The sequence below is a fragment of the Lonchura striata genome, chromosome 3 (assembly GCF_046129695.1).
Source record: "Lonchura striata isolate bLonStr1 chromosome 3, bLonStr1.mat, whole genome shotgun sequence".
Lineage (NCBI taxonomy): Eukaryota > Metazoa > Chordata > Aves > Passeriformes > Estrildidae > Lonchura > Lonchura striata.
Window position 1 is genome coordinate 101,576,604 of NC_134605.1, and position 17,734 is coordinate 101,594,337.

Sequence of the window (17,734 nt, forward strand, 5' to 3'; positions counted from 1 at the left end):
AGTTTGTTCTTTAATCATGTGTTTCAGATTTAAAAAAAATAATGTTAACAGAAAACTTACATTAAGATCTGAATAAAGCAAATGCCTTATTTGCAGAGTGCTCTAGTATTACAATTTATTAACATGCACTGAAAAAAAAACTTCAAGGACACTAAGTTGTAGCCTACCACAAAACCATGACTATTAAACATGTTGCAGTTTTTTTAGCTTCATATAGAAGCTGAATAGCATTGTCTTTTTTTCTTTTTTTTTTTTCTAATTTGCTTTTAAAACTTCTCCTAAAAGCTACTCAGAGGGGTAGACAAAAGCAATTAATTCTGTAAACTGCAATAAAACCTGCTTCTGTACAGATATAAACACTAATTATAAGTGACATACTAATGCATCTGTAATAAACTGCAGAACATGGAAGTGAAAATGTAAATAAACAATATATGTCACAGCAAATTCTGCATCTGTCTAACAGCTGTCTTTTGCAAATACTAATGACAGGGGTTTGGACTTCATGCACATGCAAGTGTTTTTACCTTCATTCAAATTAGATTTCTCATCTCACATAATTTTACTTCAATTGCAAGCAGAAAGTCCATAATCCTATAATGATCTTGGATAATATCATCAAACCAAAACTCCATGTTTAAGAAACGCTTGAGCGACGATAACATTTTATTTTCATGAGTCTGGAGTGTTTATTGTCAAACACATTTGTACACAGAATTACAGGCTATGTAAGAAAATCTCACAAAGCTGACTCAATTTCTAAAAAGTTGAATTTTAATAAAAGATATACAAGGTATTCACTAAAGGGGCTTTAGATAAAATGAATAAGCACCAGAAATTTTTTACTTAAATAAAATATTCTGAAAAAAAGGCAGTAGACAACCAAGTAACAAGAGAGAAAAATGTATTTACACCTGTAAACAATATGAAATAAGAATGTGTAGCTAACTTGGGACATAAGTCAGTAAGGAGACATAACTCACCTCATAGCAAGTATCTGAATGTAAGCACCTATACACTTTCTGCTGCATGTCCAGCATATCCTGGAGCAATTCCTTCCACTGCGTCTCACCAACAGATGGTTGCCTAAAAACATTTTTTAAAATTAAATACTCTCTTCCCCAATAATTTTAAAGAAAAGCAGTAGATTTCCATAACCAAAAATATAAGTTTCCTCAAACTTTATTTCAAGATTTAATTAGAGTCTTAACCAGAAGTGATTCAAAGACAGAAGGCTTTTAATATTAATTAATATTAAAACAGTGTCTGTGGGATAAAATAGCTTGAATACAATGCAGTACCCAAAGTTCTTTTTTTTGTTTTCTCTGGGATAAGACAGAGATTTAAGCAATCTTTCTCAAGATCCCCCAAGTGGGTTTTGATAATGTTCCACAATATATCAGGAAGTTGGAAGTGCTATCTTCCTGCTGATAGGGGAACTGCAGGGCAAAACCAAGTCTGTAACAGCAACTGAGGATAATTAAACTGCTGTTCATTGTAGGCAATCTCAAAGGACTAATAAATGGCATGCAATCACAGGAGAATAAAGCAACTTGATTTTGTTTCTTAAAATTGAGTGATATTCAGATTCTTGACCCTCTGGATCTCTGTTTATCCACAAAGCTTCAATTTCTTGTGTTCTACCAAAACTTTCACTAGTAAAAACACTATGAACATTTTTTGACATTATCTTGAGCCTTTCAGATTAAAAAAGGACCTTTTTAAATTGCATGAGCTAGTTCCAGCTAATAGTGATTTTTTCATGTGGCATTAGCTTTTACTTTGGCGAAACAAAAGGTCTCCAACAGAAAGGGAAAAAAATCAACATTTTTCCTACAGAGGCATTGTCTTGATCTTTCTAAAGAGAGGTTTCTAGAAGTCTTAAAAAGCTTTAAGACTACTGAAAGTATAAATACTGCTCTACCATAATGGATAAATTGTTGTGCATATTTGCTTTAAATAAGAAAGACAAATCACCCACAGTTACAGCTGGTTTTCCCATTATTCAAAATTTTTATCTGCTTATACCAAGGGCCATTTAATAATTCATATGCAGTTGAAAGATGAGTTAAATGAAAGATGAGTTAAACTAGAAAAATTGAAAAATTATAATGGGAATATATTCTACTGGTAGAATCAATACCTAAAATCAAAAACTAACCCTATTACAAGGATTCCAAGAAAACGTGCCAAAAAAACCAAAGAATTATTTTACAAATCCTTCACTCTCAATAAAATTAAATAGATCTTAAAGGATTTTTTTACAATATGTTAACTTTCACAGTTCATCATCCTGCCGTATTTTGCAGCCAGTATGCATTTTAAGCTTGTTTACTTGAACATGAACATACAAAGCAGGTTTGAAGGCAGGCAGAGATTTTTGCCTGGGGAGAATGCAGCCAGAACACTAATCACATTAATCATCAGTTCAACAAAAGTTGTTTATGTACATTGTCTGCAGGGTGACCACCTCAGCTCCCTAGTGCCACAAAGCAGGCAACGCAGGCTCTGTTACCTCACTGCCTTTCCCCTCTTCTCCCCCACTCCCCTTGGAATACTAACTTGCGACCTGTGTGCCTGGTCAGCCTGATCATCAGCTTCCGAGCCTCCTCTGCACTGTCCTTGGTGTCCTTCACAAAGGAAACCGGCTTCTGCAGGCCGTGCTTCTCCAGCAGCTCCGCCACACTGCAACACAGGCAGCCTTTCGAGCCCTGCACACCTGTGCAGCTGCTGCTGCTGCAGCAGGACTCCAAAAGCTCTCTCAAAATATGCACTGCAAATGCAAACAGCCTCCAGAAAATCTCTTACAGTATAGATTAGCCAGAGCAACATTACCTAAATTTTTAAAAATATATGTATATTAATAATACTTTAGGGTAAACACATACCACCAATACTTGATGACATATCTACAAAGTTTTAGTCTTTAATCACTCAAAGCATTACAGAGTATCAAGATCAAAAGAAACTCCTCAGGTTAACCCTCTTCCTCCTCGACAAAAAAAAAACCACCAAAAATAAAACAAGTAAAAGAAAAATCCCCAACCAAATTAAAAAAAAAAATCCCCAAGAAAGCCCCCCCGCAAAAAAAAACCCCAAAACAGAAAAAACAAAACATAACCCCCTAAACTCTTATTCCAAGAAAAATATCTCTAGAGATTTATAATATTCAAATAGATAAAACCATTCAAAATTTCTATATTCAGACTATAAAAAACATAAAGATCATCTTGCTGACAGCATTAAAAAAAAAAAGATTAATATTTTTGCTGGTTTCTTATCATAAAGAGTTCTTGACTCTGCCTAGTGATTTCTGTAATAACACACTATTTATTTTAGAAAAATTAAATACCTAAGAATTTGTTCCAGTTCATCTACTTCATCATGAAGAGTGTTAATTTTATCTGTTGCAGGCCTGCAATGATATCACAACATTAAATATATACATACACACATACTCCTTATAATTTCCTCTTGTAATTCATATCACATAGAAATGAAGATAAGCACTCTGACACACTCCTTGATTAAAATCAAATATATGTTTACTAGCAAATATTAAAAATGTTTGGCTACTTGCTGTAAAGACAATTAAGATTTAGAAGGTCCCTCAGTCTTCCAAGAGCAAAGGTCTTCCTTAGACTTTTCTTGGTTCTCTCTTTCCTTTATTTAAAAGATACTGGAAGAATAGTTTGCACCTCACAGATCACAGGATATCTCCTCTTCAAGCTTTCACTTTCTTGAGCATTACTTGTCCCTCAATATACTTTTCTATTTTCCCTCTCTCACAGGGATGTATTGCTGCTTTTAAGTTAAGAGCAAGATGCCACTATTGTAACAAAACCAGTAAAACAGGAGTAACACTTGGTCTCAATTCATCAGGCTGTAAAAGTCTAAGAAACAACACAGAAGTCTAGGCTGCTACTTTAACTCTTGTTTTGCTGCATTAACTGGTATAGTATGTACACAGCAGAAGTATATAGATACACACATTACAGTCATGGCAGCTCAGAGGTGAATAGAATATTCCAGTAACTCTGTCTGCCCTTTAGTAACTTAACAACCCTTTTTAAAGCATTCATTCACAACTATATTTAATATTTCTAAAATGTTTACAAATTACTAGCTGAAAATGCTTACCCATATCCTCTTTGTGGAAGGCATTCCAAAATATCATAACAGAGAGAGAGTTGGTCATCTCGCTCACAGCTGTAAATACACTCCAACGCTGTGATCATAAGCTGGTCCTGATCAGGAATAACTTTTGGCTGACACTAACAAGAAAAGAAAATAAGCTGGTTTTTATTTCTTGCTTCTAATTCAACAGTTAATTTTCTTCTGAATATAAAAATATGTGTACTCCAAGTAAATAAATTGTCTTCAGGTGCAATAAGAATATCTTTTGCTAACAACCTGGTAAAGTCACAACCAGAAACTTATCTTGGCTAGTTTTCTGCAGCACAGACACTTGAAAAAACAGGGGTATGCCATTATACCTTTTCTGAATTTGAGAAGTGGAAAGGGTGCAAGACAGAGGAAGGCAACTACTGCAAACATTTGTCAAACTTACTTAAAATGTACAACAGTACCAACATACATAAAAAAGCTGTGGTTGTGCTTTGTTGGTTGATTTCTGTCCATACACTCAGAACATTCAATAGCATGCAAATATGTGCCTGTGTGCTCTGGAATAATTATTTAAACCAAAGAAGCAGCATGAAACACTCACACAGAAGGCAGCTTCAACCCTTACTCACTGAACTCTCACCTCAATTCTAATGGTCCCCACTTTATTCTTTACATTTGCTGTGGAGGCAGGAGAGGGGGAAGTAACTTGAAATTTACTCCTAGTAAAATTCCTCAAGAAAAAAAGTGAGATCCTTAAACTTTTTCCACTTTTTATAAAGGAAATATGCCAGGAATTTACTTTAAACAGGTCATCAGGAAATTACATAGAAGAAGAATCCATTCAATTTTTATTTTATCCAATAATTTTTATTCTACTAGGCGAGAATCATTATTACATTAATTTGGAAGTCTCATCAAGGACAGTTTAGCTGTATTGTAATTTATGGTAAAAAACTTTTAAATTACTGTTTTCTAAAACAAAACAAATCCTGGGTCCAGGAAAATGGGGAAGATTAGAAGGATGATGGAACTTAGATGGACTATTTCTGAATTAATCTCTTCAGGACAAGAATTTCCAAAGAAACCAGCAGAATCAACAGAGCTCTTTACTTACATCAGGTTTTGAATTCTGAAATATCTTCAGAGGCAGAGTCAAGTCTTCCTTTGCCAGTGTTACTAAATATTCTTTAAAAAGGGCATTTGCTAGACCAGGTGACTGATTTTCACAGCGGTGAAGAAAAGGGATCATCCACTGATAAACATTCTTCACGTATTTTTCATCCGAGGACTGGAGAGCACAAAGAGTTACAGAGAGGAAATATGAGAACATGTCCAAAACAAACAGAAAAAGCAAAAAACAAAGGGAACCTTTTTTGATCAATGTAACTGAAATAGTTATCTTCACCTATCACAAAGAGATCACTACATCATGAAGCACTGAAACAATCTTTCTGTTACCCAGTGGTTTGGGGAAACTGAGAATAACAGGAGGAAGGTCCATTACATGAGGAAAGCCTGTCTTCCTTCTGCAGTTTCAGAATGAGTGAAAGACTGTGCAAGCATGCCAGAGTAGCATTCTTTCAGTAATTCAGCAAGAATGCAAGATAGAAAAACAAGTGATGAGTGGCTACATAAATCCAAAACCAAAACAAACAAACACAGACAAACCCAAATCCACCTCCCCCCCCAAAAAAACTCCAAACAAACAATTATATTTATTTTCTGAGTATTTTTTTCTGAGGCTTATGTGCTCTTCAACTGAATTTCAGATCCCTGTTCCATCTCTAGCTATTTTTCAACCCTTCTAAGAGGTTTTTTTCTTCACTGGAATTCCATGCTCAAGCTCAACACAGAGACAAAAACATATAATACAAAATATATAAAAGTACTTGACAATATTTAAAGACACCAAAATACATCCAAGAAGCACATTCAATGTTGTTGTATCTGCAGCATCATTAACAGCTACACTGAAGATCCTTAAAAAAAGGCTAATGAAAAGGAGATCCACATCTTTCAAAGTAAGATTTATTGAGTCCTCAGCCAGGGATAAAGTGGGTCTTTGAGAAAACTGAGCAAATTTAGCTTTTGTTGGAAAGAAAGAAAAAGAAATAAACCCTACCACAAAAAAAAAAAAAAAAAAAAAAAAAAAAAAAAGTGAAAATGTAGAATTTTTACTGAATTAAAGATGGAGGTTCACTAGAAAAATGAGCGTCTTTATATACATAGCATCCAGGGTAATCTGAGTTACTGGATTTCAAGGTATGTTTATTGATTTGTTCAAAATACTTACATTCTTCATCAACAGTCTCAGCTTCTCAATGTCCTTCATCTCTAGAAGTTCCTTCAAAGTCAAAGTCCGATCACCATCAGTCTCATAAACCACTGTCTCAAGAGTGATCAGATTGTCACAAAGCACCTGCAGACCAGGAATGTTCCTCTCCATGCCAAGACGAACAAGGGACAGAGCACAGTCAACCTGAAAAATAATTTTAAAAACACTGCTGTACAACTGTTTGCCAAACACCAACTTCAATCTGACTCCTGTCTGAGCACCTATTTTATTCCCGTTTCTTAATTGGCAATTTGAAGTTCCTAAAAGTCTTTGTGGACTTCATATTCCTAAATGAATTGCCCATCTAACCTTTATGAAGACCACATAAAATGCTTAATCTTAGGGGATGATACTGTTATATGCTTTTAACCAAGATGCATCATATAGATGCATGGATATTAGAATATAAGTCCTTCTGGAGATCACACATAGCTCATCTCAGTATATGGAATATGAAGACTTGCTTTAAACTAAGACAATCAGGTAACTAACATGCAATATGATTTTTCTAGCTGACCATGATTTAATAATTTTAATTGTTGTATTTTATATCACAAAAACCAATTACAGTCTTTCTCCAGTGCCTGATATTACTGTTATATGAAAGGTTCTGTTTTGATTTCAAAGAACACAATATTGCCTGTAAATATTCCACAAGGCAGACATAAGCCTTGAAGAGAATGCAACTGATTTATATGTTACATAATTTAATTGATTTGGAAGTTGCTTTAATTTTCCATACCTACTGACTGCTTGTTAAGATCACAGGCAACTATGTTTAAAAAAGAGCCCTGGTGGAGTCAAACTTGCAGAAACTTCCCAGAACTAACTATAGTGATACATCCAGTCACCCTCCTTTTCATGCAGCTAAATTGCTTTGAGAAGCAATAAAATACCAGAGCACACAAGTGATGAGCTCTGCTCTTATGTGCAACAGAGCTTCAAACACTTTTAACATATAAAGAAAATCAAGCAGAAATAAGATGCATGGTAGTCCCACAGACACACAGTAAAACTGCCAGTAAGAAGTCATGACAGTACCATTTATTGACATGGCAGTGACACGTGTGACAGGCATGTATCAATATACATAGCACAGCAGCATGTGACCGGTCATAAAACACGTTCCCAACATGCTGCGCACAACTTTCCCTCCCTTAGTTACAATCATAAAATGCAATGATAAACGCTTCTCATGGATTACAAAAGACCTACTGTCAGCTATGTTAAACCAAATGAAACAGAACCTAGTGGCTTCCTTATTCATTTCTATGGATTCATTATTTGGCTGAGTAAATTTCAGAGCAAGCCTAAGTACACTGCAGAAGAAAAAACAAGTACTTCAAAAGCCATAATGAAGCTGAGACAGTGTGTACATTACTGAGGGAAAAGTGTCCTATTAATATGCATTAAGATTGTTAAGGATTCTGTTGAAGAAGGCTGCTCAGCCACCATCATTTCCTCACTGCTATTCTCACCTGCATTGCATATTCTTCAATTTCCTGTGCTCTGCTCAAATACCAGTCAGTGACGAGATCTACAGAAAGGTCAGTAGTCCTGTACTTCAGTAACTCAGGTTGTTTTTCGTACAGAAACTGGCCTTCATCTTGCGAAGTGGGTTCAATAACCATCCTTTCAAAAAAATAAGTATACGTTTAAGTACATATTTGTTTACCACTATTTTTTTCTCACATCAACCTTTTTCCTAAAACTTCTGAAAGAAAATTATACAATCAACCTACCACAGTGAGTGTTAGTTTTTGCCAGCAAAGGAACTACTAAGAGATTTTGAAGAGGAGCTAGATCATGAAAGAAAGAATCCTCTCTACTGAACTAGTAAGAGATTTCAAAAATGTGACAGATCATGAAAGAAAGAACGCTCTCTACTGAAGATCTGGGTTTGTAAAACCTCTGCTTTCCATTTGGCTCAGTCAGTCTCCCTTAGAAAGCTGAAAACACAAGTTAGTGTGTACAAAAATAGTAAGTGAGTCTTACTGGGTCAATTCCCACATTTTAAGAATTAGTAAATAAATTCTTTATATTTTTGCTTTTATATCTATTTACCTGCATTCTTGTTTTTCACACCAGTCTTCTTCACGATGTTTCTGCTCATTCCAAGGAAGAATTTTCAATGTCCCCTTTTTGTAGCTGGTATGACAAAAAAAGAGTAGTTTTACATAATTTTATGTACTTTTAATTTGTTATGACAACTGAATTAATGGAATACAAAGCATACAAAAATATTTCAGTGAATTCATAATAAGCATATCAGTCAATTACAGTATCAATTATTTAAGATTCACTATTTCTTAGTGCAGCTTTAAAAGCGTGGTTTTGCTTGTATGTTATCCATACAAACCCATATTCTACCTATACCATTAAAGAGCAAGTAAAACAGATTAAGAAATGTTCTTACTGACCATGCTTTAAAAAAAGGAAAAAACTCATTATATACTTTCAGAGTTTTTACCATTTCACACTAAGTATTCTGACTTCATATGCTGTCACAAAAGACTGAAAAGAGTAAAAACCTATGATATTCACAACTTGAAAAAAAATACAAATGTTCAAATTTTAGCACAAATCCTCATACTGAAAATATATATGCCCTGCTGTGCTGATCTTCTCAAGTTTAATGTGAGGATTACATTAAACTGACTACAAATTTCTACAGTGAAACATTCTCTAAAAACCTGTTTAAGATGAAGGTTAATAACATAATGGATTATTACTAGAATGATTAGCTATGGCTTGGTGTAGAAGGCTAGCTGTTTATGCAGCATAAAATACTAGAAAACCATGTTGAGCTATGCAGAACATAAACCAATGGAGTTTATGAAGAGAAGAACTTGTCCATAATGGAACAGTGACAGACTTGTCTGGCACGAGGGTCGCAGACTAATCAAGTATGAAGGGTTTGAAGAGACCCCCTGTTTTCATATGACAGGAGGCTTGTTTGATTTTTCAGTTGGTTGGTTGGGTTTGGGGCTTTTTTGTTGATGTTGTTGTTTTGGGAGGAATTAGGTGGGGTTTTTTTAAATATGAATACACTTTCTTAATGGGAAAAAAAAGGAGCTTTTATACACAAAAGAACAGACATGGGTTTCATTTCAGCAGCTGTTTCAAATGTCTGCAAAACTGTAGCAAAACTACTATGACAGAATAACATTAAGAGAAGATTTTCAGGTAATAACTCTAATTTCACATTACAGATAGCTTTTTCATCCAACATTAGCTCACATACTAATGTCTTAAGTATTTATTCTGTCTCCAAAATTTGTAATACACTTTGCTAAAATTATTTGATTTAGTCAAGTCCCTACAGGCCCATTTGAGATTATTTCTTTATTAGTAAAACAATAAAATAACAATTGCTTTTTTATAAACTACAAGGCAAGGATCTAGTCAGCTGTTGGCAAGGACCAGCTAGCAATGGAAGCTCTAAAAGCAGCCCTGAGGAGTTTTGGAGGCTGAAGAATCAGAAAGCAAAGAACATGCTCTAGATCCTTCCCTTCCCTAAGTTCCATTCCCTCCCATAGCTCACTAACAACAGCCCAGAGTACCAAGGAACCTGTAAAACAAGGTCTGACCCTCCCTATCAGTTTCTCTCACTCACTTCTTGGCTGAGTCCCCATCCCTGGAAGGTACTGGAGGTGTGGCACTTAAGGACATGGTTCAGAGGTGAATTGGCGGTGTAAGGTTTGAAGCTGGACTTGATCTTAAGGGTCTTTTCCAACATAAACTATTCCATTACTCTACTAAAAAGAATACAAACTGTCCCTCTACCACTCTCCTTCTAAATATGGCTTCTGCAAGAGTCTCTGATGCCTTTACCTGACAATGGAGCAATAGGGGACACACACAGTAAGTAAATAATTACAGCAAGGCCCCTTAAGAAAATTGCAGGACATGCCACTTATTGTATTTACTCTGAAAGTGAAGTCTTGTTCCCAGTAGTTACCTGCACTTTCATGACTGTCTTAAGTAAGAGCTTTCCACCTGAATAAATCTTCCTATCTAACCTGAGAAGCCCAGAAGAAAATTTGGGGAAATTTTCTTTGGTTTGGCTGCTCTTCCAAGGGTTTCTTTGGTTGATATTGAGAGAAAAAAGCCATGCGAAATAGTAAGGAAAGAGGTGCACATATTTAACAGAGATTTAAACTTCAACATTCTCCTCTTTAGAATAACAAATCATTAAAAGAGAAAATTACTACAAATAAACAGATACAGATGTTTAGAATGCAAATTTAAAACCACTCCTGCATGAATGAGATCTGAATGACAAGGAAACAAGACATCTCAAAATGCACACACAAAATCCTAATGCTATGATCCCTCCATATGGGATTGGAAAGAAAAAAGAAAATAAAAAGTTAAAGAAAAATCTACTGACCCAAGCCTATACTGCAAAATACCACATTGAACATATTCTTCATAATTTTGCTGTCACATCCAGCTTACTTGCCATAGATGTGGTGAAGTTACATCCAGGATACAGTTCCAAATAAGAAGTCATTTCTTTACAGATTCAGTAGCACAAAAGGCTTACCATTAAATTTGGCAAAACGTGCATATTTTTATGGCATATGTAACAATACAAATTACATGTTTCTAACCTCCAATTATTCATAACATAGCTGGGTTACTTCACTCGCTCTGATAAACAATTATTAAAGACTAAAAAGTTTAATATTTATGCAAGTGTTACTCACCCCAGCCTAAAGTCAACAGTTCTGAGCAAATGCTTCTTTTTGCAGACATGGAATCACCCCATATCCCTAACTATTTTCAGAAAATAATCTGCATTTCCCTCTTCCCATCTAAAAATTTATACTTTCTTCCCTCTCTATAACACAAAAGCCACTTGGGTTTGCCTTTAAATTCCAACTGCTTCAAATATTATTTTTAAATAGACTTTAAAATAGAATCCTTTCCAAATAGCAAAAGTCATTAATAACTTCCCTATGAAGTTATGAAAAATAACTTCCCTAACATCCCAGGTTTATAGCATCAACTGAAGCTGAAAGTTTACTGCTTAAAAAAAGTAATAGTTAAGAAAGAACTCATTCAATTCAAGTTCCCAGGCTATGCCCTCTGTGAAAGTTCCTTTCCTTTCCCCTTTCCCCACAACTCCAAAATACATCAAGGGACAAAGCAATGTGCAACTCTGACTCTCTCTGGCTGTTTTCTCAAGAGTACAATAAAAATAAAGAAATAAAGGTGAAAAGTACAGAGACAAGCAATATGAATGACTAGAGGCAAGAAGTGTATGATGTCCATTTTCTAAATGCCAGAGTAGATTGAAGAGTCCTAGAAGAAAGAAACAATATGCCAAGACTGATACCATGTTGTTCATGCTGTCATTTCACTTAAATAGGAAATGATATTTCACTGTACTTACTTCCTACATTACTGTAAATACTGATGAGACTGGGCCTCATTTACAATAAACAGCAGACGCTGTTCTACACAATACGTAGATGAAATGTTAACTATATGCTGCATGGCATAGAAGATAAACCACGATGCACTTGGGTTCAAAAATAGAATGAATTCCCGGAATAAAGTCTTGTGAAAGTTTACTACATCTAGAAAATATCTAGTTGAGGATATTTGAACCATATATTATAGGTGTATGTTATTTCTCACATGAGAAACTTCAAGTAAATGTTGCAGTGTACTTGCTTGTACCTATTTTCCTCTCCTGAAAACTACGGTTGGCCATTTGCCTTCTGGCCAAATTTACCGAGACAAATACCATGTTTCAGCATAAGGTTTTGCAGGAGTGAAACCCACAGTTGTCCAGACACCTCAATTCCAGAAGAGCTAAAAGCATACTTCAGAAGTCTTTCATAAAAGCTTATTAACAGACCTCACCAACAGATTTTTCATTTCATGGGAAAGAATCACCATGCAGTGCAATCTTAACTGCAAAATGTCCACCCCTATCTTTTTTCCCTTCACACAGCACAAAAAGTTAAAATATTTTAAGTCAGTTGTGTGGATAAGCCATGGAAAATACTCTTTATTTTCTGCTCTGGTTCCATTTGCCATTTTAAAAGTATTCAGGTTCACCACTGGAAAAAGTTGAGAGAGGAATTTTAGATTTTTAAATTCTCACCAAGAGTCAAGCAGCATTCAGAAACCATCTTCTCTAAATGCTTAAAGAAAACACCACCAAAAAAGATACAGCTGCAAGATTTTTAGATGTTTCATCCTAGTATAATTCAGCATTTATGTAAAGTCACTCTTAACAGGTAAGTTTCTTGGTGTGCTCAGAACACACACATAAAAAAACCCTAGCAGAACCCACAGCACTCAGAGCTGACTCCTAGCTCCATTCACCTTCTCAACAATACTAATAAAATATGTAACTCTCTCTTGCCCCCTACATGACTGTATCCAACTGTACTTACTATCTCTACTCATTCTGAAGAGTTAATAAAAACTCTTATATTTGAAATTATATACAAGGACTGGAATAAACCAGTCTTGACACAAAGAAAGGAAGATTAGAATGCTGTATTTATCTCAACATTTATCACAAGGTTTGTTCTTAACTGATACTTATGCTTTATAGCACAGACTATTTTTTCCCTTCAGATTTCTATTCTCAGTAATTTCAGTGACTCATGGAGAAACGGAGACCAACAGAACTCAGAAAAAGTAGTTGTTAAAATGGAAGCGAGTTGAGAAAGACTTCAGATGTCAAAATACCATTGCAGTCTGAAAATAAAAAAAACATGCATACAGATGAAAAAAATAGGTACCAATGTGAACATGTATCTGAAAAGAGGAAGAACTCATATTTTTCTGCAATGATTTGCTTACAACATCTGTACAGCAAGTCCAGCTGAATGGGGGCACATCAGAACCTCCACACACGCCCTGCACACCAGAGAGGGCTCTAGCATGGCTGAAGTGTGAATTGAGCATGCACAGGCAGCCTGCTGCATATGCACAGTACACTGGATCCAGAACTCATTCTCCTGTGCTACACAACTCTGCAGCTTTGCTCTTGTAACCAAAACCCCACAGAGGTCAGACACGTGCAGCTTAAGCCTGCATTCCTACACACTTGGAACTCCAGACGTGGCTGGTAATAGGTCACTGCAGTCACTAAGCCATGTGGCTTTCTTTCCCAACTAACAAAACTAGCAGCTGTGCCATACAATAACTGTACACAAATATTAGCATGGTTGTGAGGTTCTTTTTATTTTTCCTGAGCCATTGCTTCTCCCCCACCCTTTACCTTTCTCTCTTTTCAACAGTAGAATAAATATGATTGGAACCCAGTAAATTGACTGATTATGGAGGTATTCAACTCTGTTTCTTCAAAAAAAGATGACTTTTCCTGTATTGCTCTTTTCAGTCTATTGTTTACGTTGGCTTGGCAATTCTTCCCATTCTTTACTTTGACAAAAGAAGTCCATACTATTGTAGTTTCTGTATCAGATCAACCACATTTTTTGAAACCTGCAGATTATTTTCTCTACAAGGACAGGCTTTCAAAACAGGAAGGTCTAACTCACTTTTAAGGTCAGATTCCAATTCACTCCAGTACCAGCACCAACTTTGTGGGCTTGCTTTTTTTCCCCTTTTAAGCATTTCATACAAAAGGCCTGTCTTCAGGACTCTTCAAGTTGAAAATTCAGAATATTTTTTCTTTCAATCTCTTCCCTTGTAAACTCATCCACATTGAATGAAAAGTGCTATTTGCCCCAATACATTTATAAAACTGTATCTTTCTGGTGAAAGAAACGGATGTTTTTAGAAGTAGGTTTGGGGCATTTTGGAAGTAGATTAATCAGTGCTGTCTTTTTTAATCATGTCTCCCTGTCTGAAAAATATTTAGAAACACTCATTTATTCCTCATTTTGAAGCCTGTGTGTTACAGATATAAAATAACTAAAATTTTTTTTTTAATTTAATTTAGAAGCTCATTTGTCCAAGTCTGTATCTTCTCAGATAGCAATGAGGAAATCAACACCACTTTCTGTTGCTCTGCAATCTTCTGTCTCTAAAACAGTTTTGTTATGTCACGATTATTTCATAGCTCAGGAGGAAATCTAAGAAATGCATCCCAGATATACAGTCTCAAACAGCTGTGATATGTATTGCATTGTTCATATTGCATGAAAATATTTTTTTTTCATTAGTGAATTAGTAAATCAGTAAATTAACTAATGAAAACAGTGAATACTGAATTAGTAGTTGAATTAATAAATGCAACTACAGAACTGATTACGTGTATTTTTAGGCTTTTAACTGTTCAATATACTATGGGATACAGAAGTGGGGGGCAGAGAGAGAAGTACTTCATTTTCCAGAAATATCCATAAGAGATGACAAATTTATCAAGATTGAAGTGCAGCTGCTGCCTAAAACATCATGCATTTTGGGAAAACTGATCTGCATAAACTGGGGAAAAGGCTTTGCCACAGCTTTTGGCTGCCAGAGTTAACTAACCTTCAGAATCCCTGCCACGCACACTGCAGTGATAGGTCTTTTGAAGCAGCTCTCCCACCAGAGAGAAAGTTATAACTGATTTCATATAAACAAATCTAGCTATGTTTTAATGATACGGTTAACCTCTAATAAAATTTGGGGAGAAGGAAACTTTCTCTCCTAAACAACCTAGAATGAATAATCGAAACATCAGAAAAGTCAGCTAACAGTACATAAGCACAGCTCAGAAGCTCACTGTGGGGTTTATACTTTGTATATAAAATTAAAATTGTGAGGCAATAGCCCATTTTGATTTTGTGAAAGTATTTTGATTTTGTGAAAGCTACTTTAAAGACAAAGTTGAACTTCAAGTAAGATCAAAGCCATCTGCCACCAAATCATGAAAATACTACTTCAGAAGTGTACATTTATAAAGCATAACGAATGTTCCTGGGAGAAATTTTATTCTAAACCCTGTAAAAGAACAATGAACAGATGAGACAACAGCAACAGTACATCTCATTAGAAGATTGGACAAAGCAAGCCAAACTCCAGTTCAGGACTATGCAGGCAAAAGACACACCTGGTAGATGAAGTCAGGATTAAGTCCAGTATTAACTAGCCAGAAATACAAAGGAAATCTTGTTGATGTTCTGTGGATAAGCAGCACAGCCACACTTCAACTCACATGCTACAGGAAGTTATGTGAAGGCTGCTGCTGGCCTGTCTGAAACCTTCTCCACACTGAACATACTCGGCTCTCTCAGCTAAATGTCAGCGCAGCTCCAGCACAGCAGGTTCTGTGAAACTTCCCTCCTTCCTCCCTGACAGTTAAGTGTTCTCCACAGGTCCCTCATGGCTCTAAGTTCTCATTCTCTTCTTCAAAAACTCCTCACAACCAATATCTCTGGTACTTTCACCAGCTCACTGTCTGCAGCAGCCTCCTGGCTATAAATGAGCTATTCCTGTTGTTACCACAGATTCACACACAAGCAGCTTACAGAAGAGTCTCTCTTCCTCCAAACCACTGCTGTATTTTTCACATGGACAAGAACCTTCCCTGCTCCTACCAGAAGTTAATCCAGACATGAGCATGAGTGTCATCATGACAAGTTAATCTCTCTCAAAAATTATTTTTTCTACTTGATAGTAGAAGGTAAGCTCTGCTCTTTTTTTTTCTACCAAATACATCCTTAAAATTATATTAACTACATTTCTTCCTCTGAATTGTTTTTTTCTTCCTATTAGTGCAAAGAAAAAGGACATGCATATAAAACGCAGGCCGTTACTATTTTCACCATTTTCACTGTAGCACTATACAAATGAATTCAAGTAAATTCAAAAAGGGAACTGACCATGAGATTAATTCTTTTAGCATGAACACCTCTGAATTACACTAAAAACAAAAGCAGTTTAGCTTCACAAGAAAAAAATTATATGAAAAAGAGGGGACTAAATACTAGACAGTTCTGCAGACATTCCATTATCAAACCTATTGACATGCACATATAGGAAGGGAAGAGATGAAGTTCTAAGAGCTTTATTGAAACTGCAGTGCCACAGGCAAGAACTAAAAACCTAGTTCAGGAGAAGATATGATGGAAAGGCAAAGTTAACTGCTTACGTACCCTCAGTAGTACTTACTCCTTCATAGATGAAAGTCAACTACATGGAAATTTTCAGGTTTTAAAACCTTCACTAAGATTTTAGGAGATAATTCCACACTCTCATCCCAGTTCATCAGGCAAATGGAGTTCATCCACAGCTCTCTAGTAAAAATTCACTTTATGCCACAATTAAACACCAGTATTTGAGAAAGTTAAGAAGCAAAAACACAGCAACTTATAAAAAGTTGCTATCTTAGGGGGAAGATTTTTACAATAGCATAATGTGCAATATAGCAGACCTATGGCTGCTGGGGGAACCATACATTTGAAGTTCCAGACTTCTGAGAGTTGAAAATGCAAGCAGTAATGTTACAATACAGCAGTTAAGCCTAGTACAAAAGATAAGAAACTTTAAAACATGGAAAAATACTCTGGTTATGTATTTATAATGGCAGTAAAACACTGTTTTCCTACATCACATTTAAGAACCTCAGGGCAACCGTCTTAACTATAGATTAAGAACACAAGCTATAGCTATTAAAACAGAGATTAAAAAGAGCTATCAGCTCCTTTCAAATACTTAAACTTTTACCACCTTCATTCTAGTTGTCCTAACAGATGTAGTCTGTGCATCTGATGGATCTTTGAGAAGGAACATGAAACCCAATAAGAGACAGAAGAAACACAGGAGCCATCAACATAAAAGAAGCTGAGAAATAATATGAAAAGTAGGAAAACATTACAATCCAAATTCTGCAAAAACACATTACTTAGTAATGTCCACCTATCACAATACCAATTTGAAGCAAATACCATTCACAGCCACAACTGTGTCTTAGTATTTCAGATTCCTTCTCAACTAGGGAGCTGTTGAGCTTACTTAAATCACAGACTTTTGCAGGAGTCTCATGAATACATAAATTCCTGGCTTAGACACAGAACTCCTGAACTGTTCTGAGTAACCTCAAGAGATGCTAAGCTACAAAATATGTGCCAAAAAGGAGAAACAAAATGATATCTATCATTTGAGACTTTTTACAAGCAGATACAGGGAAAAAATATATGTATTTCCTAATAACCTGTCACAAAAGGGAAAAAAAATCTACTTTTTTCTCCATTTGTTATGCCAGATCTTCCTTGACTGACAAGACCTCAAATTTTTGTGACACTGCCCTTTAAATGCCATCCTAATGTAAATTACATGTCCAAGTAGAAG

At 35.6% G+C, this 17,734-nt stretch overlaps 1 protein-coding gene across 1 annotated transcript in view; it reads right to left on the minus strand.

Moving 5' to 3' along the window:
* Positions 1 to 17,734, minus strand: part of NBAS (NBAS subunit of NRZ tethering complex) — a 155,402-nt gene that overhangs the window by 104,856 nt on the left and 32,812 nt on the right. Inside the window, exons 22-29 of the mRNA XM_021525380.3 lie at positions 8,528 to 8,611; positions 7,942 to 8,095; positions 6,422 to 6,607; positions 5,243 to 5,416; positions 4,141 to 4,274; positions 3,353 to 3,415; positions 2,563 to 2,685; positions 984 to 1,086 (exon numbers count right to left, since the gene is read on the minus strand). Coding sequence (XP_021381055.2) covers positions 984 to 1,086; positions 2,563 to 2,685; positions 3,353 to 3,415; positions 4,141 to 4,274; positions 5,243 to 5,416; positions 6,422 to 6,607; positions 7,942 to 8,095; positions 8,528 to 8,611 — 1,021 coding nt within the window. The remainder of the gene's footprint in view (positions 1 to 983; positions 1,087 to 2,562; positions 2,686 to 3,352; positions 3,416 to 4,140; positions 4,275 to 5,242; positions 5,417 to 6,421; positions 6,608 to 7,941; positions 8,096 to 8,527; positions 8,612 to 17,734) is intronic.